This window comes from Amblyraja radiata, chromosome 18, assembly GCF_010909765.2.
Source record: "Amblyraja radiata isolate CabotCenter1 chromosome 18, sAmbRad1.1.pri, whole genome shotgun sequence".
Classification (NCBI taxonomy): domain Eukaryota; kingdom Metazoa; phylum Chordata; class Chondrichthyes; order Rajiformes; family Rajidae; genus Amblyraja; species Amblyraja radiata.
This window is the reverse complement of record NC_045973.1, coordinates 43687882-43715693: the sequence shown is the minus strand read 5'-3', so window position 1 is coordinate 43715693 and position 27812 is coordinate 43687882. Positions and strand designations below refer to the sequence as shown.

General features: G+C 45.4%; 1 protein-coding gene across 1 annotated transcript in view; it reads left to right on the top strand.

Annotated features, from left to right (window-relative positions):
• The window catches only part of slc6a11 (solute carrier family 6 member 11), a 186155-nt gene that overhangs the window by 3889 nt on the left and 154454 nt on the right, over window positions 1-27812 (top strand). Inside the window, exon 6 of the mRNA XM_033037252.1 lies at window positions 17399-17531. Coding sequence (XP_032893143.1) covers window positions 17399-17531 — 133 coding nt within the window. The remainder of the gene's footprint in view (window positions 1-17398; window positions 17532-27812) is intronic.

Sequence of the window (27812 nt, the reverse complement as noted above, 5' to 3'; positions counted from 1 at the left end):
TAGTGCACTTATGGAAAATCCGTATTTCAGGAAAGGAGTTCCATGGAAGTGCTGTGGTCAAAGAGACTTGTGCATTCATGTTTAAACTTTTCACCATAGATTACTTGGCATATCATTTCTCACTAATTCTGCTTAGGAAAATGTACTGCCTCTAAATGTTGGACCAGATTGGACTTGACCCATCCATACTTCATGTTGCCCCCACCCCCACCCCCAGCATAATACCTAAATTTGTATGACCCCTCCCCCTACGCAGATCAAATTGAACTCAAAGCCCTTGTGGTGTATCCATTCCATGCAGAAGAGCACTCCTTAGGCAGTGACCAAACCTCAAGGAGATGTCCAGCCTGTTGACTCCATGCATTTAATAACAGTTTGGTGAGATTTCAATTATTTTTAAGTTGGAAATTATTATTTTTTAATATTAGTTCCTTTATTTAAATACATGTTTAATGGATGCAAATCAATGGAAAAATATGAATATTACATTAAAGTGGGAGGAGTGAAACCAAGCAGTTACTTTTTTCCCATCCAGCTTAGCTGGCTGTGCCCCTGGACTCAGTGGTGAGTTCAGTGGCAGAGGGCAGATCAAATCCACTAGAATTTGACCTCCAGCTCATTATTTGCCTTTTGCTCTACACTACACAGATATTGAAGTCAAAGGTTTGCTTCACAATGGTGGAGAGGTGGGATAAGGTGGGGGGGGGGGGGGGGGGGGGGGGGGGGGGGGGAGGGGGAGGGGACTGTTGATGGGTGGCAGTATCAGGGGCGGAAAACCCGGGGGAGGCAGAGGGGACACATCCCCCCATGTTTTGAGAGGTGGGCGACATCCCCGCCAGGTTAACCTGCCTGGACCTGCGGGAAATATGGCCAGCGCGGAGAAGCAGCACTGGTGTCCCGTCAGTCCAGACAGGGCTGTAGTTAACCCGGTGAGACAGGCAGTTGAGCTGCATTTAGCACTGGATTGAGCCTCCGAAACCTCGCGCGCGTGTGTGAGTGTGCGCATGCGTGCGCGGGCCGCCAAAAAAATGTGTCCCCCGTCCCCTCCATGTTTTGATAGTGAGTTCCGTTCTTGTATCATGGTCTGTTTTGTGTTTTCTTAATGGCACCTCTAAATGGCATCGTCATTTTCTAACCATCACTTGTGAGAGGGGGTTCTGGGTGCATCGTCAGGTACGGCAGACTGGAGTCGACACCCTCAGGAGATCGAGCAAATGTGAACATTGTTTGAAGGAATCTGCAAAGTATTTTCAGAAATGCTCATCAGAGATCTGTCCAAGTTAATATACAAACAGTAGGTTCCTCTTCTTCTTCTTCTTCTTCTTGCGAATGAAACGTAAATAAACCAAAGGAATAGTTAGATCTCAAGCCGGGTGTTGAGCAGGCAGGTTGTTGTCTCTGCGTCAATGTCTGCCGGGCCCTGAGCTCCATTTGGTGGGTGGTAGAGCGGGCACCCAGAGATGACATGGTTGGCTGTCTGTTGTTATGCTCCGCATTCACAGGCTGGGCTCTGGCGGAGCCCCCATCTCCACACGCTGTCATTGAAACGCCCAACTCCAGTACCAAGTCTGTTGAGCTTCACGCATGCTCCTCTGGGGAGGTCAGACTCTGGGCAGCTTTTATCTGGTGAAGAGATGTAGCTGTTTAATGGAGATTAGGTTGCCTTCTACCCCTGTGACCACTTGGTTCCTCTGATCTGTAAATAAGCAAACACATTACACAGTTATCAACATACTGCTGTGTTCAAGAAGGAACTGCAGGTGCTGGAAGATCGAAGGTACACAAAAATGCTGGAGAAACTCAGCGAGTGCAGCAGCATCTATGGAGCGAAGGAAATAGGCGACGTTTCGGGCCGAAACCCTTCTTCAGACTGATGGGGGGTCTCCTCCCATCCCCCCGCCCTCGGGCTCCTCCTCCTCCCTTTTTCCTTCCTTCTACCCCCCACCCCCCATCAGTCTGAAGAAGGGTTTCGGCCCGAAACGTCGCCTATTTCCTTCGCTCCATAGATGCTGCTGCACCCGCTGAGTTTCTCCAGCATTTTTGTGTACCTATCAACATACTGCTTCTGTCTGATAACTTAGACTTGGACAAAAGCCAGGCTTCTTTATCGCTGGTAATTTACAGTAATTAAAGTGCGGTACTATCAAAGAAATTGACAAAGGACTTGCCAGATTAGTTGAAACTTTTGCTATTGTCTTAGTGATACTGTCTCGTGTAAAACAGTTTAGTCTAATGTCTTCTGAAAAGTAATTTTGTTACCTGGGACAAGTGCTATTTAAGCACGGTGAATACTGCCTTGTGTGTAGAAGGGTCCAAAGTGCTAACAGAGGTTCCATATTCTGTAGGGTGAATGTGATGAATGACTCGTTGATGATCAGGGGCAGGATGATGGGTCCAAATGTGAAATTGACATTTGGATTCGGGAAGATTTCATTAGTCTGTTGCGTGTTGCATTCGTTGGAGAAATGCAGAGTTGATGAAAATATTTTCTCCTTGTATTCCAAAACCACAGCCTTTTGGTTTGGTAACCAGAAAGCAGCATGTGTGCAGCTAGTGGAGGACAGTTAACAAATGGGAGAAATTGTATCTTTTGGAGGGGTTTATTGAGGAAGGGAAGCAAATGTGTTAAAGCATCAAAAAAATCTTTAGCAGCAAGCATGAAAAGCCTTAAGCAGCAACTGTCAAGAGCAGTGAGTTAATATGCCTTTCACAGCCATTCATTCTACTGTACTTAATTTACTGTGTGAGTTCAGAATGTTATAGACAAGTTGTAGATTGCAGTTCCTTTGTCCGATTAATTGACTGCCTCTCATCATGGTCTTATTTAATCATTTTTTCCCAGCAGCTGCAGTTCCTATTATTTTTTTCAATGCAGTTAGTTATCACATCACTTCCAAATTGATCACTAATGATAAAAGTTAAATTGAGATTTATTTTGAATACAAATGGTTATACAGGATGCCTCATTTCATTCATGATATATTAAGGGCCAGGGTGTCATTTCCGTATCTAACAGGTTATTCCACTTCCCTTAATGCTAATTTTGAGTGTGGGGGATTATTAATTCTGTCTTCTGAATGCACTCTTATTAGAAGCCATTTCCACAGTGACCCAATGCAAATCTTGAAGGTAATTTGCTAATTTTGTAATGCTTTGAGTCATCCAATTTGGCACTATTTTATGGTAGACATGCTGTTAACTTTGAACATCGAATTAGTGACAGAACTGATTCTCATTAAAATGTATTGACTGACAGCAACATGGCCAATTGCCATTCCATTCATGTTTGTGAATGAACAAGTTATGACAAGAGTTGTTTTGGTGTCGGTGGCAGGTTTGTGGAGTTTCATTGACTCCTAGGCAGAAGGTTATGGATTTGTAGCTTGTCCCAAAGTGTTTGTGCAGTTCTGCGAGAATGCTTTGCAATTGGGGATGCTGACTTTTACGTTGTAAAAAAACCTGCGAGTTAGTAATAAGATTCCATGCATAATTTCTAACTAGAGAAGAATCTTCCCACGGGTATACTGGTATCACTGAACTAATATCTCTGGATTTAGTCATTATTACTTGTAGAGGCCTAACTAATGCACACTGTGTGCCTTTTGTACCAACAAAGGCATTCACTCAAGCAGCAACATGTCTTCATGCCAGTAACTAATATCTAACTAGTTCAGCATTAAATGAGTGTATCATTTTCTGTATTACAAAAATCCAACCTTGCTATGTCAGTTCAGTCTGTTTCAATTCAATAACTGCAAAGTACGTTCAGGCAAGCTCCCATTTCTTTCCTAAATATGCATCACCTTGGCAGTCACAGTGTGAGCTGTCGGAGGCACAGTCTTGCGTTTGAATCATTGAGCCAAAGTCCTATCAACTCAGCTGTGTATGAGTTGACCTCTGCCTGAAGTTCTATTTTTGAACCAATGCAGCCGTGGGAAACAAAATCCCTGCACCTACCTTATCAAGCCCTGTAACTGTTTTTGTGTTAAAATCAGAGACCATCTCACATTCTTTTAAAGTCAAGTGTGTACAGACCAAGTTTACTGAAGCTCCCTTCATATAAGTCGCCTTCCTGGCCATCACTTGACTGCTTATCAAATCCTTTAATGTACCTTTTCAGGTGATGATAACTATCTACCTCATGCTTTGTTCGTTCGCTATATTCGGACCCTGGTTTTGGATTGAACTGAATCATTTTTTAATTTATTTAGCCCAGAACTAGATGTGTTCCTCTCCTCAAAATCCTACAAATTCTGTCCTTCAAGTTCAGATCCGGCTCCCTGCAAGTAAATCTACCTTAACGTCTGCCCTTGGCGATGTATTCCATACCCCAACCATTTGTTTCTTGTTTTTTTTGTTCTAGCTTCTCATGTCTAGTGCATATGGTCTGAATCTCCTAGTTATTGATCTGTCTGCTAATGGAACCAGTATCTCTCTACCTGCACCATTTACGACTTTAACCACCTATAGCAGATAACCATATAACCATATAACAATTACAGCACGGAAACAGGCCATCTCGGCCCTACAAGTCCGTGCCGAACAACTTTTTTCCCTTAGTCCCACCTGCCTGCACTCATACCAAAACCCTCCATTCCCTTCTCATCATATGCCTATCCAATTTATTTTTAAATGATACCAACGAACCTGCCGCCACCACTTCCACTGGAAGCTCATTCCACACCGCTACCACTCTCTGAGTAAAGAAGTTCCCCCTCATGTTACCCCTAAACTTCTGTCCCTTAATTCTGAAGTCATGTCCTCTGGTTTGAATTTTCCCTATTCTCAAAGGGAAAAGCTTGATCACATCAACTCTGTCTATCCCTCTCATCATTTTAAAGACCTTTATCAAGTCCCCCCTTAACCTTCTGCGCTCCAGAGAATAAAGACCTAACTTATTCAACCTATCTCTGTAACTTAGTTGTTGAAACCCAGGCAACATTCTAGTAAATCTCCTCTGTACTCTCTCTATTTTGTTGACATCCTCCCTATAATTGGGCGACCAAAATTGTACACCATACTCCAGATTTGGTCTCACCAATGCCTTGTACAATTTTAACATTACATCCCAGCTTCTATACTCAATGCTCTGATTTATAAAGGCTAGCATACCAAAAGCTTTCTTTACCACCCTATCTATATGAGATTCCACCTTCAAGGAACTATGCACGGTTATTCCCAGATCCCTCTGTTCAACTGTATTCTTCAATTCCCTACCATTTATCTTGTACGTCCTATTTTGATTTGTCCTGCCAAGGTGTAGCACCTCACATTTAGCAGCATTAAACTCCATCTGCCATCTTTCAGCCCATTCTTCCAAATGGCCTAAATCACTCTGTAGACTTTGGAAAACCTCTTCATTATCCACAACACCCCCTATCTTGGTATCATCTGCATACTTACTAATCCAATTTACCACCCCTTCATCCAGATCATTGATGTACATGACAAACAACAAAGGACCCAACACAGATCCCTGAGGCACCCCACTAGTCACCTGCCTCCAACCCGACAAACAGCCATCCACCATGACCCTCTGGCTATTAAAGATCCATCGGCTGGCCAAGTCTGCACCAACCATCAAGCACCCATTACACTAATGCCCCTGTCCCACTTAGGAAACCTGAACGGAAACCTCTGGAGACTTTGCACCCCACCCAAGGTTTCCGTGCGGTCCCGGAGGTTGCAGGTGGTTGCCGGAGGTTGCAGGTAGGGAGACTGACAAAAACCTCCGGGAACCGCACGGAAACCTTGGGTGTGATGCAAAGTCTCCAGAGGTTTCCGTTCAGGTTTCCTAAGTGGGACGGGCATAATACAACACTCCCATGTGATTCTCCCAATATTTTGGGCAGCACGGTGGCGCAGCAGTAGAGTTGCTGCCTTAAGGGCCTGTCCCACTTACATGTCCTTGGCACGCAAATTACGCGACCCCGTGGTTGCATTGAGGCGCACGGGCATTACATAGCCGCACGGGGCCGGTCCCACTTAGAAGTGCGGAGGGGTATGTAGTTGTGCGCGACATCGCGCAGGGCTCCGAAATTTTTGTAGTGAACAAAATCTTTGCGCACCAACGGCCTGTCGCGGAACTGACGGCCAAAGTGGGACAGGCCCAAGACCCTGGCGTGACGCAACGTCTCACCTTCAACAGCAGCAGAAGCAGGCAAATGATCGCCGAACTCGGCCTGGGGCTCACGGCCGTTGCGGTCCGGATCCGCCCCCATTTCTACTCCCAGAGCAAGGCTAAGAAAATTGAAGATAGTCGCAAAATGCAGGAGTAACTCAACGGGACCGGCAGCATCTCTGGAGAGAAGCAATGGGTGACGTTTCGGGTCAAGACCCTTCTTTCAGACTGAAGACGAGTCTCGACACGAAACGTCACCAATTGCTTCTCTCCAGAGATGCTGCTGGTCCCGCTGGGTTACTCCAGCTTTGTGTCCATCTTCAAATGATGTCACGTGCTCCAGACAGCTGTGCGTACGCATGTAATCGTGCCCGACCATCGCGGGACCGTTGCGGATCAACGTGCCAAGGATACGTAGGTGGGACAGTCCCTTTACAGCACCAGAGACACAGGTTTGATCCTGACTACGGGTGCTGTCTGTACAGAGTTAGTGCATTCTCTCCCTTAACACCATCTTACACACACAAGGGACATTATACCAAGCAAATTAACCTACAAACCTGTACGTCTTTGGAGTGTGGGAGCAAACCGCAGATCTCCGAGAAACCACAGGTTGAGAAGATACAAACTCCGTACAGACAGCACCCGTAGTCAGGTTTGAACCCGGGTCTCTGGCGCTGAAAGTGCTGTAAGGCAGCAACTCTACCGCTGCACCACCGTGCCTCCCATTCTGTGTTTCTGATTGGAGGCTCATGCCCAGTGCAGTGCTGCAGGGGTTGATGCTGGGTCTGTTGTGGTTTGTGTTATACACTAACAATTACAATGACAATTTGTTAACATTGTTAGTAAATTTAAAGATGACACCAACATTGGTGGTGTAGTGGACAGTGAGGACGGATATCCAAGGATAGAGAGGATTTAGATCAGTTGGGATGTGGGCTGAGGAACGAAAATTGGAATTTAACTCTTGACGCATGTGAAATGTGGCAATTTAGTATGTAAAATTGTGCAGTCATTGGTAGAACCCTGGAGTGTGTTGTAGATCACAGGGATCTGGGATACTGGTGCATGGCTCCATAAATGTGTGAGTCAGTTGGACTGTGTGATGAAAGCGTTTGGCATATTTGTCGTCATTGGGTAAGGTATTAAGTGTAAACGTGAACGCATCAAGTCAAGTCAAGTCACTTTTATTTCTATAGCACATTTAAAAAACAACTCTCGTTGGCCAAAGTGCTTTACATTGGTGGAGGTACTAACGTTATACAACAGTGGTTCATAGATTAAGTACATACATAAATACATACATCTTGAAATTTATTCGGAACCGCACAGGGAGCTAGTGGAGAGAGGCCAGGATCGGGGTGATGTGGTCCCTTTTTCGGGTGCCCATCAGGAGTCTCGCTGCGGCGTTTTGGACCAGTTGCAGGCGCGACAGGGAAGATTGGCCGATGCCAGTGTAAAGGGTTGCAGTAATCTAGGCGGGAGGAGATAAAGTGTGGAATCATAATGCAAATCGTAATGCGACTATAGAAGTTGTTGGTGAGACCACACCTGGAGTACTGTGTACAGGTCTGGTTGCCCAGCAATGGAAGGATGTCATTAAGTTGGAATGGGTGCAGAAGAGATTGACCTAGATGTTACCTTGGCTGTCAGCTTTGAGTTCCAGGGAGAGGTTGAATAGGTTGTGGCTTTTTTCTTTGACGTCTGAGAGGCTAAGAAGTGTAAGATCACGAGGGGCATGGATAAAGTGAACGCTCACAGTCTTTCTTCCAGGGTAGAGAATTCTGAAACTAGTGGGCACATAATTAAGGTGGAGGGGTGTGATTAAAGAGGAACCTCGGGGGTAACCTTTTCTCAGAGGGTAGATTGTATCTAGAATAAGCTGCTAGAGAAAGCTAGAAACGCAGATAGAATTACAACTTTGAAAACACATTTAGACAGGTGTATTGAAAGGGTGTTTAGAGGGTTATTGACCAAATGCCAGGTAAATGGGACTAGCCCCGTATGCCAAATTGGTCAGCATGGATAGGTTGGGCTGAATGGCCTGTTTCCATGCTGTACCACTCTACGATTCTATAACTTCCCCAGATTCTAGCGTTCACCAAGCTGAGATGTACAGTGGTCAACCAGTTTATACATCTTTGGAATCGGGGTAGAAATTGGAGAACCTGGAAAAAATCCACGTGGCAACAGGGGAATCATGCAAATTCCACATAGATAGCATTGGAAGTCAGGATTGACCTCTGTTTGCTAGTTGTGTGAGACTGCAGCATTGCTAACTGTGCCCCGAATGGCCTCCTGCACCTATTTTCTATGTTTCTATGGGTTATTGATTGGGGACGATCAGCCATGATCACAATGAATGGCGGTGCTGGCTTGAAGGGCCGAATGGCCTCCTCCTGCACCTATTTTCTATAACCTCCAATCAATGAATGAATGAATGAATACGTTTATTGTCATTGCACAATACTGTGCAACGAAATTCCATTACATCAATCAGCTTTGTTCCAAGGAGATAGATTTAGAACATAAATGGCTCCTCAAAAAATATGCCCCCGCTAACGTTCATTTCAATGCAATTGTTACCTTAGAAGCTTGCACCCCCCCCCCCCCCCCCCCCCCCCCCCCCCCCCAATAGCATTATCATTAAACCAATACTGGTTCAATGTGGAATGTACAAGATCACCAGTTAGGGTTAAAAAAAAGAGATGCTTTTCTGATGAAACTACAACACAGAACTATTAGTGTGCTAAGGCATTAAACTATTAAAAGAATTAAAAGATTTTGCAACCAATGTATCAGATCAAAGCTGTGCAGTTCCCTCGCATCTTGCAGTGAATGGTGGTGGCCAATTTTACTTCGGTCACGTGAGTGATTCCGTCCGAGCCCAGCCCCGCTAGCGCCTGAGCAGCGGGCTGGAAGTAAAGCCACGGAAGAGGCGTCCGGCCGGTGGCTCCGACTTGTCGGACGGGGACGTCTCTCCACCCAGGCGGGGGAGAGACAGCCGCCTGAGTCGCATGGAGCGGCTCTTGGAGCAGGAGCTCCAGCGAGGTGCACCCCAGGAGGGGCGCTCTCGCAGAGGGGGGTCAGGCACTCCCTCCACAGTGCCTTGTGGACTGTCCATTGCTTCCTCCTTTCCAGAGGATAGCTTTGGTGACCAGGACTGGGCTGGTCAAGAACAGGGGCAATGGCTGAAGATCTCGGGAGTATGCAAGGGGTGCAGGAACAGGAAGAGCTGCTAGGTGTGGTGGACAGCTACGTGGCAACCCCACGTGCAGGAGGCCGTGAAAATCCTGACGTCAGCCATCACATCGTTTTCCTCGTTCCATGAACAAATACGGAGATGACCACAACCTTCGTAAACAAGTCATAAGACCTGCCATAAAAATCCTACATTTGCGGGGTTGTGCATACCCCAGCCACTGAGCCAGACCCACTGCTCTTTGGCAAAAACCTCACAAAGCATATGAAGGACATGAAAGAGGTTTTACAAAACTTTCGGCTCATGAGGGCAGGGCCGGGACGAGCAAACCAAAAACAGTAATTCCTACGCAGCAGCACCCCATCGCATCCATCAGTCAACGTCTACCATATGGGACTGATGAAAGCTCGGGGTCCGCATTCTATCACCGAAAGTCTTCTTTAGACCAGGGCCCAGAGCGGACCCCATGGAAAATGTGCCACCCCCCAACGTCACCGCCACGTCAGACAACGTGCAATACTCGTTGGACCGGCAGGAAACAGATGAATACCCATAACCATGGAGGTAGGTGGGTCTGGTTCCTACCAGTATATAGAGTAATACTAACACATGGGAGTCTATCACGAGTGATCAGTATATACTCAATGGCATTAGTGAATACAAATACATTCATACTAGAAAAATGGCCACCAGGTCAACATTCACCCCAGAGGGTATTTTTCCCCTCTCCGTTAAAGAAACGAGAGGGACAAGCTGAACTGGTGAGACTAATTACAAAGGGTATCATGGGAAAACCTGAACCCTTGCAATTCGTATCAAATATATTCACTAAACCCAAAAAAGATGGTGGATGTCGCATCATCATTGACTTAACTTCACTAAATATGTTTGTTAAGTACATACATTTCAAAATGGAACCGGTTGTTACTGCCAAACAACTAAATTCCAAAGGATACTTCATGGTAAGCATTCATCTTAAGATGTTTACTATTTAGTACCATTCACAAGGATCATCGCAGATACCTGAAATTTACCTGGATGGGGCAGCTATAGCAGTTTAAAGCATTACCCAATGGGTTCACATCAGCCCAAGATTGTTCACCAAGACACTAAAACCAGCTCTGACAATATTCAGAAGACAAAAACATATTGTCATGGCATATCTTGATGATATCTTAAATGGTAGGCAAGACCATGGAATTGACTATGTTAGCTGTATCAGCTACCAAACAGTTATTCAAAACCCTGGGATTGTCTTACATCCAGATAAATCTAAGTTGAAGCCATCCACTATCATGCACTACTTGGGCTTCACAATTAATTCAGTCTACGTGACTGTAACATTGCCAAGAGAACGTTTGGCATAGTTTCAGCCTATTATCATCACTAACCCTACGTCAGTTATCCAAACAGATGCCAGTGCTCAAGGCTGGGGAGCAACTAACTCTATATCCAGCACAAGTAGTAGATGGACTAACCCAGAGTCATCGTTACCACTTACACTGGGCATTAATTATCTAGAGATGTTGGGTGACTTTTATGGTTTAAAAGCATATGCATAAATATGTATCACTTGCATGTACGGTTACAAATAGATAATATTACGGTGGTGGCCTACATTAACCATATGGGCGGCATAAAATCGGTATCATGCGACAAGTTGGTCAACACAATTTGGCAATGGTGTGTCCAAAGACATATTTGGCTATCAGCAACTTACCTGCCAGGTAAGCTAAATACAGTGGCAGACACCAGGTCACGTAAATTTAATAACAACATCGAATGGATGTTAAAACCCCCAAAAAAAAAAAAAGTTTTCGCAAAAGTTATCAAGCAATATGGCACGCCAGATATCGATTTATTTGCATCAAGGCTAAATTACCAGGTACCTATGTATGTCGCTTGGGAACCAGACCCTGAGGCAGCAGCGGTAGATGCGTTCGTGCTGGATCGGGGAAATTCTTCTTCTATGCATTTCCTCCCTTCTGCCTCATCAGTCGGGGACTACGCACAATACAAATGGACTCTGCTTCAGGTATTTTGATAGTACCCGACTGGCCTAAACAGCCATGGTTCCCAATACTACATGACATGGTTGTTGAAGCTCCGATGGTATTCCCCAGTGACCCAGAGTTATTAACACCCAGTGTCGGGCACAAGCCACCCGTGCCATGAAAAAATCAAACTCCCGGGTTGCAGATTCTGCACAAACCACTTCTGGGACTGGGATTATCATAACAAACCGTCGACACCATGTCAGCATCCCTCCGAACATCCACTAAAAAACAGCACTTGTCCAGCATCAAAAAATGGGAGAAGTACTGCTTGGATACAGGGACCACCTACTCAACCGCTACAGTTACCAACGTACTGGAATTCCTGGCGAACCTTCACCACGATGAAGGACGCAGCTACAGAGCCATCAACACAGCTAGAAGTGCCCTGCCTGTCTGTTTAAAACCAGCTCCAGGACAACAGGCCATGAGGTCGCAACCGCTGGTGGTCAAACTAATGAAGGGTATTTACAACTCTAACCCCTAGACCAAGGTACACCCATACATGGGATGTCAGTGTGGTCCTGACATACCTCAGGGGATGGCCACCAGCCAGATTCCTCAACCTGGAACAATCTATGCTCAAAAACACTCATGTTGATGGCACTTGTATCTGCACAGAGGGTCCAGTCACTACACCTATTGCGACTGGACAGCATGCTCACAGCTCCAGACCAGATCTCTGTCGTTATCCAGAGACTGATCAAACAGAGCAGACCAGGAACACCTAATCCAGTCGTGGAATTCCGGGCTTACCCACCAGAACCACGGTTATGTGCCATGACCCACCTACTATCCTACATAGACACAACCAAAATATTCGAGGGAGATGAAAAGCCTTGTGGGTCAGTCATAAAAAACCTTATGGTCAGGTGACCAGCCAAACCATTTCGAGATGGCTCAAGCAGGTGCTAAAAACTGCTGGGATAAACACTAACATGTACAAATTTTATTCCACCAGGGCAGCCACGTCGACGGCTCAAAGAATGGGTGTGCTTATAGACCACATCCTGGCTACAGCAGGATGGTGGGGGGGAAAGACCGTTCAGAAATTCTATAATAAGCCGTTGGCAAAACCTGTTTTATTTGCAGGAACATTTTTACAGACTGCGAATATTTAATTTAAGCCCAGGGGAGCAATTTAATTTCTTTGTTGTTATTGTTAAAAAATACCGTTGTGTTTTTCTACAAACAGATTCATTGGTTGATTACGATAACACACTTCCTCCCTCAAGGACTTCGGCAGTGAGTGAAATAATACCTGTTATACGGTTTGAAATCACAGAGCTTTGATGTCTTCACGTAGTCACTCCCGTGACTCCGAAGTAAAATAGTAAGATTAAACGAGAACTTACCAGTTTGAAGTTTGATCTGTATTTCATGAGGAGTTACGATGAGGGATTACGTGCCCTCTGCTCCCACCCTCATAATATGGGTCAAACTGATAAACTGATGTCTCCTTGTCTTTACTATGTTTACTTCAATAACTGTGTCTATCTGTGATTCCACACCGCTGCTTTGAAGTATGCCGCGCATGCGTGCTGAGCGGGTTCTTCACGTAATCCCTCATCGTAACTCCTCATAAAATACAGATCAAACTTCAAACTGGTAAGTTCTCGTTTAATCTTACTATTAAACAGCACAAGGAATGCCCATGAATATCCCAATCCTTAATGACTGAGATACATGACTGAGATTGAGAGGAGAGCGAGATCTATTGGAATTGAAGACCGTGCAATCATAGGCCAAAACATCTCCGGTAGTTGCAGTTTTGCCTGTCAAAAAATTGAACGTCATAGTAGCTGCAGTCACCCGTGGTCAATCACAGCCCCAGGACATTATTTCAGATGTTCCAGGCCATTGCTTAGGTCTTATCATCTTCTGCTAGTTCATCAGTGACTTTCCTTCCATTATAAAGTTAGGTGTGTTAGTATCCCATTTCATTCATATCACCTCAGATCATTACTGCAGAACCATCTCTGGCCGCCTCAAACCTACACGACCTGTTACTGCTGTGTGGTATTGCACCCCCTCCAATCAGAAGAGCAGTATCCTCAAAAGGGGAAGGCAGCAAGCAGGAGGATGATCCTCGTCACCCACTCTTCCAACTCGTCCAGGCACCAAAGTGGTTAAAATCCAGAAATAGCTTCCTACATGCAGTTCAACCCCTGAATGATAACCCCCGCCCGCACCTGTAGGATAGATGCTTGGGTGACACACCTCCAATCAAAACCCCACACACTGACTCTATACCCCAAGGAGACCCTTCCATTGGTAGTGAAAGAGACATGGTCAGTCTGGCTCTGCCTCAGTTGCCTCAGAACACGGGCCGGACGGTGCAAAGCCCTCATGCAGAAGTGGGCATGGGTCGAAATCCCGAGGTGGGGGGTGTGCGGGACAGGGACACACACGTCCCCTCCATGTTTTGAGAGGTGGGGGACAACCCCCCCCCCCATGTTTTGTAATCCGGATTTTGAAATTCAGTGAAATAAAATATATTAAAAACCTCCGCTTTCCGCGAGACAGTGGGGGTGGGACTGATGGTCGAAGGCGCCGATTTGACGAGAGATGCGTCAGTCAGCAGGCAATGGGGGGGGGGGGGTGGGACATGATGATTGGAGGAGGGAGGTGTCGGTCAGAGGCAGAAGTACGGGGGTGGGACTGAGGATGGAGCACGGTGATTGGAGGAAGGAGACGTCCTGGTGGAGCAAAGAATTGGCCCGTTCGTGGGGCCTTTCATCGCCCGGAGCTGCTTAAAATCGGCCGCGGGATCTTCCACCGCCCCGCGATCAAATTGCTGCATTGAAGCGATCGAGGTTCCTGATGTTGAAGCCCCCGCCGGGGGATGGAAATCCCGCGGCCAGTTTTAAGCCTCGTCGGGCTGATTCAAGCCCCATGATTCGGGGTGGACGAAGCTGCTGTTGCTGGAGTTCGGAGTCGATCACCCACCAGGTCAGCTCCCGATGTTATCGTCCACAGGGCCCACGGCAGAAGCCTTGCGTGTGTGTGTGTGCACGCGGCCGCCAAGAAATTGTGTCCCCCTCCCATGTTTTATAGCAATTTCCTTCCTGGATGTGGGGGTACAACAATGATGGGCCAACCGAATGTGACTGCGGGGAGGCAACCCAAACTATGGAGCACTTACTTACCTTCCCCCTCCTCCCAGAGCCCTGCAAACCAGAAGATCTCAAGGTCTTCAACCCATGTGCAAGAGCCTGCGTTATGCAATGGCTTGGAAAAGTCTGGTGACATGACGAAGAAGAAGACCTCAGATCATCGTCGATTTAAGATAAAGCTAAACCTTTAAAACTTGTGGTGATGTGGCAAACAACACTTGGAGTTAGAGAATCATTGAGATATACAGCGAGGAAATAGACCCTTCAGTTCATCTTGGTCCATGCTGACCAAGTTGGCATTCTGGGCTGCTCTCATTTGCCTACAATATACAATACAATACAATTTTACAATACAATACAATACAATACATTTGGCCCATTGCCCTCCAAATGCTTACTATCCATGTATCTTTTGGCCGTTGTAATTTTATCCATTTCTATAGCTTCTTTTGGCAGCTTATTCAAGATACAGACAACTTCTGAGTGAAAAATTTGCTCATGAGGTTCCTCAAATCTCACTCCTCTCTCTAGGGGAAAAACTCTGAATGATCACTTTATCCATGCCACTCATGATCTTCTACATCTCAATATAGTCACCCCACAGCCTCCTACACTCCAAAGAAAGAAATTCCAGCCTCTTCATCCTCTCCCTACAACTCAAGCCCCCCAAGCCCAGGTAACATCCTGGTGAATTTCTTCGGCACCCTTTGCATCTCGAGCCGTTCTCATCACCAACTTGTACATCAATGATGTGCCAACTTGGCATCATGATGTTCCAACCTCTGTGCTCGATACTCTTCGCCACGAAGGCAAGGGTGTCGAATGCCTTCTTCACCACCCTGTCCACCTGACTTGCCACCATCATAGAACCATGCACCTCTACTCCCAGATCTCTCTGCTAAGCAATGACCACCTGCAACATGAGACATTCCAATCACGACTCCTCAGGTCATATCAACACTGCTATTACTGAATCCCTCAGCATCAATATCTTGTGAGCTTGATGGTGTAGAATGCAACAAGGGCTCACAACCATTTCATGGCTGCAAGGCACGATTTTGCATTGTGGTGGAATATTCTGAACTGGCTTTGACGAGTGTGATTGCAGAAAACACTGAAGGGGTTCAGTTGAATCAAGGACAATCAGAGAAGTCTACAATCCATCTCTCACCTTAGATGGTTGGTCTTTCTGTCTTCACTATTATGCAACACAGGAACCCTTTTATAGCACATCGCAAATCTGCAATCATATGAAAGTCACGGGTTCAAAATCCTGGAACTCATACACGACTGTTTCGTGGGAATACCTTTAGCACAGAGGCTGCAGTGGTTCAGATGACAACTCAAACCACCTTCCAAAGGGGAGCTAGAGATGCACTCATAGTCTTGAATGTGACTTCTAAACCACATAAATGAACTAAAATATCCAGCAATTCTCAAATGTGGATCATGGATCTCTTGAACCTTGAAATATAAGAGATTTGCTCTTTGTCAATTTTTTCTGCGGTGCACTAATATAGGAATGTATCTCAGCAAGTGCAAAATCTTGCTCTTCTGCATTGCAAACATTCTTTGTAGGTAACATCACCTTTAGCCCCTATCACCAATAATATGCAACTTGGTAATTGAACACTTGGATTAGTTTATTGGCTCCAATAGCATGCTTCCCCGCAATCTCTTTCTGCTGTCATCATTAAACATTCTGTAAGGGTAATGTATATGCATTGTCACCATTATCATTGTAGCTTTATCTTTGGTAATCCTCCAGTCATTGCTTCCCAAGTCTCAGGTATCCTGGGATTCAAAAATGACACCATTGAGTAAAAGAAAACCAGGGAAATTATGTTGACCATGGTCAAACATTGCAGTGTTGCATCCAATTCTGATATTTTGTAATATATATGAAGGTTTTAGAAAGCGATAAATATAATAACAGGATAGGTCTGGGATAAGGGTTTCTGCTATTTTGTCTGAGTCGGGTACTCCTTCGAGCAAAGAAGGCTGAGAAGAGATTTGATAGAGATTTGATATTAATGTGTAAGAAGGAACTGTAGATGCTGGTTTAAATCGAAGGTAGACACAAAATGTTGGAGTAACTCAGCGGGTGAGGCAGCATCTCTGGAGAGAAGGAATTGGCGACGTTTCGTGCCGAGACCCTTCTGGCTGATGTCAGGGGAGGGGGCGGGACAAAGATAGAATGTAGGCGGAGACAGTAAGACTAGTGGGAGAACTGGGAAGGGGATGTAGAGAGAAAGCAGAGGCTATCTGAAGTTAGAGAAGTCAATGTTCATACCGTTGAGGTGTAAACTACCCAAGCGAAATATGAGGTGCTGTTTTTAGAAAAAAAAATGATATTAATGACTTGAACAAAATGCGTAACAAACCATCTCTTCATACAACAAAATACGTGTATTAAAATGCTAATGTCCTAAGTTCTAAAGCTACACAAACAGTATTGCATTATAGGGAATCAGGAATATTAGATTTTGGAATTGGAAATATCTAATTCATTATCGTATTATAGTCATAGAGCATGGAAACAGGTCTTTAATCCCAACTTGTCTGATGGCCAAGATGCCCCATCTAAACTAGTTCCATGTGCCCACATTTGCCCATATACCTCTAAATGTCAACCACCCATACACCTGTCCACACCTTCTATTATCTCATCATAGACGTCCATAAATGCAGATTTAGAATGTATTAATTTCAAATAAGTAGCAACACCAATTAAATGTATTTATAGAGATATTATGTTCATTTTTTTCCAGACACATAGCTTTTGGCTAAAAAAAATGATAATTGCCATATTGTTACTAATTTATCTGGTACTCTTTGCAGCATTTTATGCAAAATAAGAATGGTTGAAATATGTTTTTGATAAAATGTTATTGATAATTCTCAGACGTAGAGTGCTTGGATTATCTACGGGAATTGACAAGATTGGAAGTATACGATGGGAACTGGCTCTGTGTCTTCTTGCTGCTTGGGTTATCTGCTACTTCTGCATTTGGAAAGGACCAAAGTTCACTGGGAAGGTAGGTTTAAATTTACACACTTGGGTTCTATTCAATCCATGCGACTCTGAAATATGGGTGGCCCTGAGCACTGCATTAAAGAATTAATCGAAGAATCCAGTTTCCTCGTAGGACGTATATGTTGCCTTCTTAGCAATGGTATATGATGCAGTTTGCCATCACTGAATCGAGTTCTGCAGCAGGCGATGTTTAAGAAGGAACTGCAGATGCTGGAAAATCAAAGGTAGACAAAAATGCTGGGGAAACTCAGTGGGTGAGGCAGCATCTATGGAGCGAAGGAAATAGGCAACGTTTAAATGTTGCCTATTTCCTTCGCTCCATAGATGCTGCCTCACCCGCTGAGTTTCTCCAGCATTTTTGTCTACCTGCTGCAGGCTATGATTCTCTCAGTTATTATGGTTGTTTCTGATAATTTCCTTTGTGATACCAATCAGTGCAATGTCTCCTAGTAAAATGACATTATGAAAATGCTCAGTGATTGCAGTCTGTGCCCTTAAAGTAGTCCAACTTAGTGGAAATTACTTGGTATTGATTCTGATCTTTAACACTGTTAAATGTATTGCATCCTGCTTCCTTGTTAGTTTCTGGTCTTAAGGATGTGAATGTATATGGTATGATGCACTGATGTACAGTTTTATCATAGATTGGCCTCTCACATGTTTAATGTTGCTGCTGGATTCGCTAGGCCACTCAATGCTATCTCATCACTGCCAACCTTCCCTCTTTAGGTGGAAAGGAAGAATTGCCAAAGCTGAGCATTGATTCATGGCCGTGATAAATAGCATTCAGTGGTCGCACGGCCAACAGAGAGAGCCAGTGTTCCTCCTCGCCACGTGAGGAGTGTCCTGCTTCATGTCTAGTTCCCTCTGGCAGCCTGTTAAACTCCATCCCAACTTGCTCACTCAGAGCTGCCTGGGCCAAATCTGAAATATAATCCCCCTAACTCATTGCTTCATTGGTTTTTGGCTGTTTAATATAAATGGAAGGCTGAACATGTAACGTGAAGTATTATTTATGGACATTTTTTACAAGATCTATAGATGATAAAGAGCAGGGAAGTTACAAACCCTTTGCCAAATGACAGCAACTTATTACTTGCTTATGGATACACAACCCATAATTCTGGCAGCAGAAGGAGATGGAATGGTGACTTCAATCAGTAACTTTTACAGTATTGGTAGGAAATTAAATAATGGGCTGGTGAGAAGCAGTTTATAATAATTAGTTGAAAACCTCTCTGAGAGGACACTTATAAATGCGTCCACTGCAGGCATACTTGTGTGATGGTGCAGGGAAGCTTTGGTTGAACTCCATTCCCCATGTGCGTTTACAAGCACAACAATGGTGTGCTCTGCATGGAAGGTGCAGTAACTTGTTTGATTGCAGTGAAAACAACTGGTTGAGCTTGTGAAGGTTTTACAATGAGTCACAGCTTGAATGAATAATTCCACAAGAATGACAGAAACAAAATCTATTGTACTATCAATGCAGACATGATTTATAGGTTGGCATCACTCTTCCTACATGAACACCACTGGGCAGCCCTTGTGCCCAAATTAGGCCGACACGGTGGCGCAGCGGTAGAGTTAATGCCTTGCAGTGGCAGAGACCCGGGTTCGATCCTGACAATGGGTGCTGCCTGTACGGAGTTTGTACGTTCTCCCCGTGACCACGTGGATTTTCTCCGCGACCTTCGGCTTCCTCCCACACTTCAAAGACGCACAGGTTGGTAGGTTAATTGGCTTGGTATAAATGTAAATTGTCCCTAATGTGTGTAGGGTGGTGTCAATGTGCGGGGATCTATGGTCGGTACAGAGCCAGTGGACCGAAGGGCCTGTTGCCGCGCTGTATCTCTAAACTAAACTATTATGCCCCACTACTACTCGATCACTTGCTGTGTTGCTTCAAAATAAGGAAACGATGTTATCATTTCAGAGTTAGATAGAGCTCTAGGGGCTAGTGGAATCAAGGGATATGGGGAGAAGGCAGGCACGGGTTATTGATTGTGGACGATCAGCCATGATCACAATGAATGGCGGTGCTGGCTTGAAGGGCCGAATGGCCTCCTCCTGCACCTATTTTCTATGTTTCTATGTTTTTATCTGTGAAATTATTTCAACTGGGAAGTCCTTCCTATGTTAGGCAAGCTCTTGCTTGTATCTTTTATTCTGTATTTCTGTATTTGAGTTGACTGAACTGATCAGTTAAAACGTCAATTAAGTATAAACATTTCTGGAAACACACAGCAGATCTGGCAGTATATTGCAGAAAGTAGAACAGAGATTTCAGGTTAGGACCTATCATCCGAACAGTAATTGACTGATGTTTTAGTAAATTGAACTGCTTCATGTAGGGGGTAGCTCGGAGACCCGGATTTTATCCTGACCACGGGTGTTGCCTGTACGGAGTTTGTACTTTCTCACGATGATTGCATGGGTTTTCCACGGGTGATCTGGTTTCCTCCCACACTCCAAGATGTACAGGTTTGTAGGTTGATTGGCATTGGTAAAATTGGAATTTGTCCCTAGTGTGCAGTGTGTGCTCGACTAATGGGGGTGGCTAGTCGGTGCAGACCCAGTGGCCAAAGGGCTTGTTTCCAAGCTGTATCATCACCAAACTAAACTAATCTAAACTAAAAAAAGTTGCTTTAAATTACCTCCAATTCATAAAAGGTAGACAAAAATGCTGGAGAAACTCAGCGGGTGAGGCAGCATCTATGGAGCGAAGGAAATAGGTGACGTTTCGAGTTCCTCCTTCTTATCCAATTCATAAAACATCACTGATTTTGTGAACGTTGTGAAATTATTACATGCTTCTTCACTAGAATTGGGTTACACAATGACAACTATTTGAATCATGCCCTCCTTGGTCTGGTGACCCTGTTTTAGTCCTGACCTTGGCTGCTGTCCATGCGGAGTCTGCCTGTGACCGTATAGATTTCTGCCAGGTACTCCAGTGTCCTCAAAAAAGCTGGAGAAACTCAGCGGATGCTGCAGCATCTATGGAGCGAAGGAAATGGGCAACGTTTCAGCCTTCTTCATGTAAATAAAGAGAGAGAGGAACTCATGACATTGGAAGGCTGGTAGCCCAACTCGATGGGCTGAATGTCATCATCAGTAAGTGAACCATCACTGCCCAAGTATAGGTGGGTGATAGTATTTTTAAACACCTTAGAATGTGCTGCTGCAACCAAGAGAGAAAGCTGAACAGCATCCTTTGATTACCTTCAAATTTGTCCTGTTTCTCTTGCCTCAGAAGAAACCTTCCTTGCCTTAATGCCAGCAGTTCAAACTGGCTGCGTTGAGAAAGGGTTTTAAAAAGCACACTATAATGAGCTTAATGGATTCAATGAGGCATAAAGGAACACTGAAGAAAGGAAAAGAGATGTGTGAAAAAAACCCCGAAAGAGCTACATTGTAATGGCCGAGGAAAAGGAGCTAGGCAGCACTGATTATATCTCCTGAAGTGTCTTTTGTTTCCGTTTGCGGCAACCACAAAGAATGGCCCTTCACGGAGAGCCATTAATAGTAGGGCAAAGATTGATCTCTGCTTTCACAGGAGGGAAGATGAATGTTCATGAGATGCATGCAGAGTTTCTGCTCTCCAACCTCCCCTATGTGAGGAATTAAAGCAGCCTCTGAAAGATTTATTTTTTTCCGCTCCAGATCTAAACATTCAAGGCAGTCTCCAGGCTGTTTGCTGGATGTCTTTGTTTTTGTGATTGGAAAGGTTTGTGCATATTTGTTGACTGGGGAGTGAGCAGTAAAACGCAACTCTGAAGTAAATAACTCTGGCTTAACAGTCTAAAATACAAAGATATCGCACAGCTATCGTGGCTCTGACATCAATGCCTTTTAGATTAGCGGAAAAAAGTCAATCAGGGCTTTCAAAAACAAATTAGATGATGATTTGTAGGATTGGGAAGTGGTTGACTGGAATGCACCATGAATATACGGCCTAGATTCAGTGGGTCGAATGGCCACTTTCTCTCAATGAAAGCCATTTAGAACAGAGATGAGGAAACACTTTTTCACACAGAGAGTTGTGAGTCTGTGGAATTCTCTGCACAAGAGGGCAGTGGAGGCCGGTTCTCTGGATACTTTCAAGAGAGAGCTAGATAGGGCTCTTAAAAATGGCGGAGTCAAGGGATAGGGGGAGAAGGCAGGAACGGGGTACTGATTGGGGATGATCAGCCATGAGCACATTGAATGGCGGTGATGGCTCGAAGGGCCGAATGGCCTACTCCTGCACCTATTGTCTATTGTCTAAATGGAGTCCTGAACACTTGGCTGTTAATAATAGCTTTTAATAATGAGAAGTTATAAAAAGATATAAACTTCAAACAGGAACACTGTTGAGGACCGTGGGGAGCGGGCAAAAAAACAGGATTAAACGTGGTATATATACAAAGAGCCTGTATAGCCAGGCAGGGATAAATACCCTGCTTTTGCACTGTTGTTCCATCATTTGATATATGAAGCTACACGCCTTCAATTTGTAATACTCTGCTAGGGTCAAGTCAAGAGTCAAGAGAGTTTATTGTCAAGTGTCCCAGATAGGACAATGTACACTAGGGCCTGCAAAGTAGGAATAAATCGAGCATGAAACTAAAGCTAACATAACATGAAATACTAAATAATAGCATTATATAACAGGGTTGTCCAACTTTGAAATGCCAAGAAGGGGAGCAAGTTCAGCTGATAAAAACTGTGTGGCATCTAAAACAATCGGATATTTGCAGGTGGATCGGAAAAGACTGCCTGTGTGGAGTTTGCACAGTCTCCCTTTGACCGTGTGGGTTTCCTCTGTGTTTTCCTCCCAATCCCAAAGACGTGTGGGTTTGCAGGTTAATTCGCCTCTGTAAAAACTGCCCCAACTGTGTCGGGAGTAGGATGAGAAAGTGGAGTAACATAGAACTCTTAAGGGGTGTCCCACTTGGGCGTCATTTGCGCGTCACGCAGGTGGCGCGCGAGGATTTTGAGAATCCCATAATACTGGGGCGCCGAGCGCTACCGCGCATCACTGCCTATGTCACCACGTGCCATGCGCGTGTAATGCATGCCATGCGTGCGTCAAGCGTGCATTACGACGTGCGTGTCGTGACCATGCGTGAATGATGTTGCGTAAATGAAGCCCAAGTGGGACAGGCCCTTTATGAACAGACGATTGATGATCGGTGTGACCTCGTGGGCCACAGGGCCAGTTTCCATGTTGTAACTCCAAACTAACCTAATAGATTTAAGGTATAAAACTATTCTGTATTGTGTATAATGAATTGGTGCATTTTTTCTAATCACAAAATGCTGGAGTAACTCAGCGAGATAGGCTGCATCTCTGGAGAGAAGGAATGGGTGACGTTTCATGTCGAGACCCTTCTTCAGACATCTCACCTGAAATGTCACCCATTCCTTCTCTCCAGAGATGCTGCCTGTCCTGTTGAATTACTCCAGAATTTTCTGTCTATCTTCAGTTTAAACCAGCATCTGCTGTTCCTGCCTACACTGTGCATATTTTAAATAAATCTAATTAATATGTTTCTAAAAGCAATGAAATCACTCAATGTGTAATGTGAGAAATAGTTCCTCATTTACAGAAGGTAGCTGAGGAAATTTTTGTTGTTGTAAAATCTCATAGATACAGAGACAATTGTGTAGTTCTTCAAGCCTGCTTTGCCATTTGATCATGAATGAAGCTGAGCCTCAAGTCCACTTGGTGGTCTGATCACCATATCCCTGATGCCTTTAATGCCCAGACTTTCATTAACCTCAACCTCGTCCAAACTCAATGGCCAGACATTCACCGCTCCCAGACTTGCAGCATTCCAATGGCCATCTGAGGATGTGTTCTCTTATCTCAGTCTGCTCTTAGTTTTATTGATTTAAGACAATGCAACAGGGGGTTCAGAAGCACAGGAAAGTTTAGTCTTAGAGACTTTAGTCAGAGAGTTGTGAGTCTGTGGAATTCTCTGCCTGGTGGAGGCCGGTGGAGGCCGGTTCTCTGAATACTTTCAAGAGAAAGCTTGATAGGGCTCTTAAAGATAGTGGAGTCAGGAGATATGGGGAGAAGGCAGGAACGGGGTACTGATTGTGGATGATCAGCCATGATCACATTGAATGGCGGTGCTGTCTAGAAGGGCCGAATGGCCTACTCCTGCACCAATTGTCTATTGTCTATTAACCACCGTCACCAAGGCCGATGTGAGTTTTCAGACTCCCGATGGCAGGAGTGAGATGAGCAATTTGCCAGGATGGTGAGGGTGCTTGATGAGGGAGGCTAGTCCCTTTTTGAGGCAGTGCCTCATTAAATCACATCGATGGTGGGAAGCCCAGTACCTGTGGTGGACTGGGCAGTGCTCAGCACTTCATGTAATCTCCTTTGTTCCTGGGTGTTTGAGTTGTCGAACCAGACTATGATGCAACCAGTGAATATGCTCTCTGCCGTACACCTGTAGAAGTTCAAGTGAATATTTAGATCGTCATACTGAACTCAATATTCCAAGGAAGTAGAGGCCTTGGTGGGCTTTCTTCATGATTGCATCAATGTACTGAACCGATAACAGTTCTTCAGAAACATGCATACCCAGGAGCTTGAAGATGTTGCCTCTCTCCATCATCAACTTGGTGAAGAAGACTGGTTCATATTCCTCCGCCTTCTAAACTCAAAAATCAGCACTTTGATCTTATTGACTTGAGAGCAAGGTGGTTGTTCTAGCATCATTCAAGATCAAGATCAATAGATCAAGAGACATTTATTGGCATATACACCAATTGGTACAGTGAAATTTGGGGTCACCATACAGCCATGCGAATAAAAAAGATGATCGATTAGATGATCGATCTCCATCCTCTACTCTGACTCATTATTACCCATAATTTGTCAACAACGGTGGTGTCATCGGCGAATTTAAAGGCGGAGTTGCGACAGTGTCTGGCAACACGCTCATCGGTGTAGAGGGAATAGAGCAAAGAATAGATCACTCAGCCGTGAGGTGCTCCTGTGCAGATGGTTATTGAAGGAGGAGTGTTGTTGTCAATTTGTACTGATTGTGGTCTGTAGATGAGAAAGTCAAGGATGCACAGAATCCCAATTCCCTGCGCGTGGTAACGAGTAACCAAGGGGATGACGGTGTGGAACGTTGGGCAGTTGTGGATGAACAACTGCCTGGCATAGGTCTGTCTCCAGTCCTTTATCTTTGATAAGGAGTCCTCAGCTCCTATTGATGACACCTTTTCCCATTCTCCAACGTTCCTCCTCATCGCGGACTTTCCCTGCTGGCTTTCTACCCTCTTTGGACCTTTTAATTTCCAACTGATACTGCGACGTCAACCATCTTGACTTCTCCCAATGCTTTCTCTGTTACATCGACAACTGCAACGGGGCTGTCTCGTGTGTAGAACTAATTCATTTCGTTAATTTTATCGCTAATTTCCACCCTGCCCTGTCTCCATCACAGGGAATGGACTATCGACTGACGTCTACTACAAATCCATCAACTGCCACAGTTATCTGGACTACACCTCCTCCCACCCCGCATCTTACAAATATGCTATCCCCTACTCTCAATTTCTCTACCTCCACTGCACCTGCTCCCAGGATGAGGCTTTCCGTTCTCGGCCACCTGAGATGTCCCCTTTCTTTCGTAAGCATGGCTTCCCCCCCTGCTGTCATGAATTGATCCCTCACCCACATCTCCCCTGTGTCCCGTGGTTCTGCTCTTGCTCTCCCTCTCCCCAGATGGAACAAGAATAGACCTCCCCTGGTCCTCATCTTTCACACCACCAGCTTTCACATCCATTATATTTGACATCCCTGACATTTCCGCCACCCTCAACATGACATATCTTCCCTTCTCCACCTGCCGCCATCTTCCACAGAGACCGCGCCCTCCACAGTCACGGTGGGGCAGCGGTGGAGTTGCTGCCTTACAGCGAACGCAGCGCCGGAGACCCCAGTTTGATCCTGACTATGGGGTTCTGTCTGTACGGAGCTTGTACCTTCTCCCCGTGACCTGCGTGGGTTTTCTCCGAGATCTTTGGTTTCCTCCCACACTCCAAAGCCGTGCAGGTTTGTAAGTTAATTGGCTTGGTAAATGCAAAAGATTGTCCTTGGTGTGTGTAGGATAGTGTCAATGTGCTGGTCGACGCGGACCCGGTGGGCCGAAGGGCCCATTTCCACGCTGTATCTCTAAACTAAACTAAACTAACTGCTTTGTTCACTCGTACCTTCCCATCCAAACCACCCCCTCTCCAGGTACTTTTTCCCCCTGCAACCACAAGAGATGTCACATCTGTCGCTATCCCTTCCCCCACACATCCATCTAGGGACCTCAGGAGTCCCTGCAGGTGAGACAGAGGTTCACACACACCTCTAAACTCAACTACTGTTCCCAACATTGGCTCCTGTACATCAGCGAGACCAAGTGTAGACTCGCCGACCATGTTGCTGAAGACGCGCTCGGTCCACCAGGGCCTGCTGGACCTCCTGGTTGTTGACCATTGTAACTCTCCTTCCCATTCCCACACTGACAGTTCTGTCCTGGGCCTCCTCCATTCCCAGAGTGAGGCCACAAGCAAACTAGAGGAATAACATCTCATAATCCATTTTGGTAGCTTATGACTTGACAATATGAACATTGAATTCTTCAATTTTAGATATCCCACGAACCACCCATCCACTCTTTTCTCCCCAACTTTCCCGCTCCCCCTCTGTTCCCTGTGTCCCAGCTGGACTGACCCACTATTCCCCTCCCCACACCCTCTGTCTATATTCCTTCCTCTAGCTTCACAATTCTCACCTCGTCCATCCTCATTTCACTCCTTTGGTCTTTTCATCTTGGCCCATGTCCAACCATCTGCCTATCAAAAACCTCCACTCACCTGTATCCACCTATCTCTTGTCAAGTTTGTCCTGCCCCTCCTCTCTCCCAGCTTTCTCTTCCCCTACCACAACCAGCCAGAAGAAGGGTCCCAACCTGAAACATCCATGTTCTCCAGAGATGCTGCCTGACCACTGTTTTACTGCAGCATTTTGTGTTTTTTTGTTAGCCTGATCCATGCTCTTATTGTCGAAGTGGTCCAGTGCAGAGTGGAGAGCCAGTGAGATTACAGACCTTGTTGATCTATCGTGGCAGTAGGCAAACTGTACTCGGACCAGGTTCTTGCTAAAGAAGGAGTTGATGTTCTCCATAACAAACCAACTACCTTCATCACCACGGGCATTAGTGCCACCGGTCGGTTGTCAATGAAGCACGTCATTGCTTATTCTTCTGGGGCACCGGTATAATTCATGACCTTTTAAACCAGGTGGGAACATCAGACCTCAGCAATGAGAGGTTTAAGAATTCCACAAAAGCTTCGGCTGGTTGGTCCGCACGGGTTTTCAGAACGCGACTAGATAGTTTAGTTTAATTCAGAGACACAGAGCGAAGGCAGGCCCTTCAGCCCACCGAGTCCGCACTGACCAGCGTTTCCCCGCACGCTAACACTATCCTACACACACTAGGGACAATTTTCAATTTTACCGGAGCCAGTTAGCCCACAAAGCTGTAGGTCTTTGGAGTGTGGGAGGAAATCACAGTTCCGGAGAAAACCCATGCAGGTCACAATAGACAATAGGTGCAGGAGGAGGCCATTCGGCCCTTCGAACCAGCACCGCCATTCAATGTGATCATGGCTGATCATCCCAAATCAGTACCCCATTCCTGCCTTCTCCCCCTATCTCCTGACCACTATTTTTAAGTACCCCATTCCTGCCTTCTCCCCCTATCTAGCTCTCTCTTGAAAGCATCCAGAGAACCTGCCTCCACCACCCTCTGAGGCAGAGAATTCCACAGACTCACCACTCTCTGTGAGAAAAAGTGTTTCCTCGTCTCCGTTCTAAATGGCTTACTCCTTATTCTTAAACTGTGGTCCCTGGTTCTGGACTTCCCCCACATCAGGATGTTTCCTGCCTCTAGCGTGTCCAAACCCTTAATAACCTTATATGTATCAATGAGATGCCCTCTCATCCTTCTAAATTCCAGAGTGTACAAGCCCAGCCACTCCATTCTCTCAACATATGACAGTCCCTCCATCCCGGGAATTAACCTTGTAAACCTACGCTGCACTCCCTCAATACCAAGAATGTCCTTCCTCAAATTAGGGGATCAAAACTGCACACAATACTCCAGGTGTGGTCTCACTAGGGCTCTGTACAACTGCAGAAGGACCTCTTTGCTCCTATATTCGATTCCTCTTGTTATAAAGGCCAACACTTTCTTCGCTTTCTTCACTGCCTGCTGTA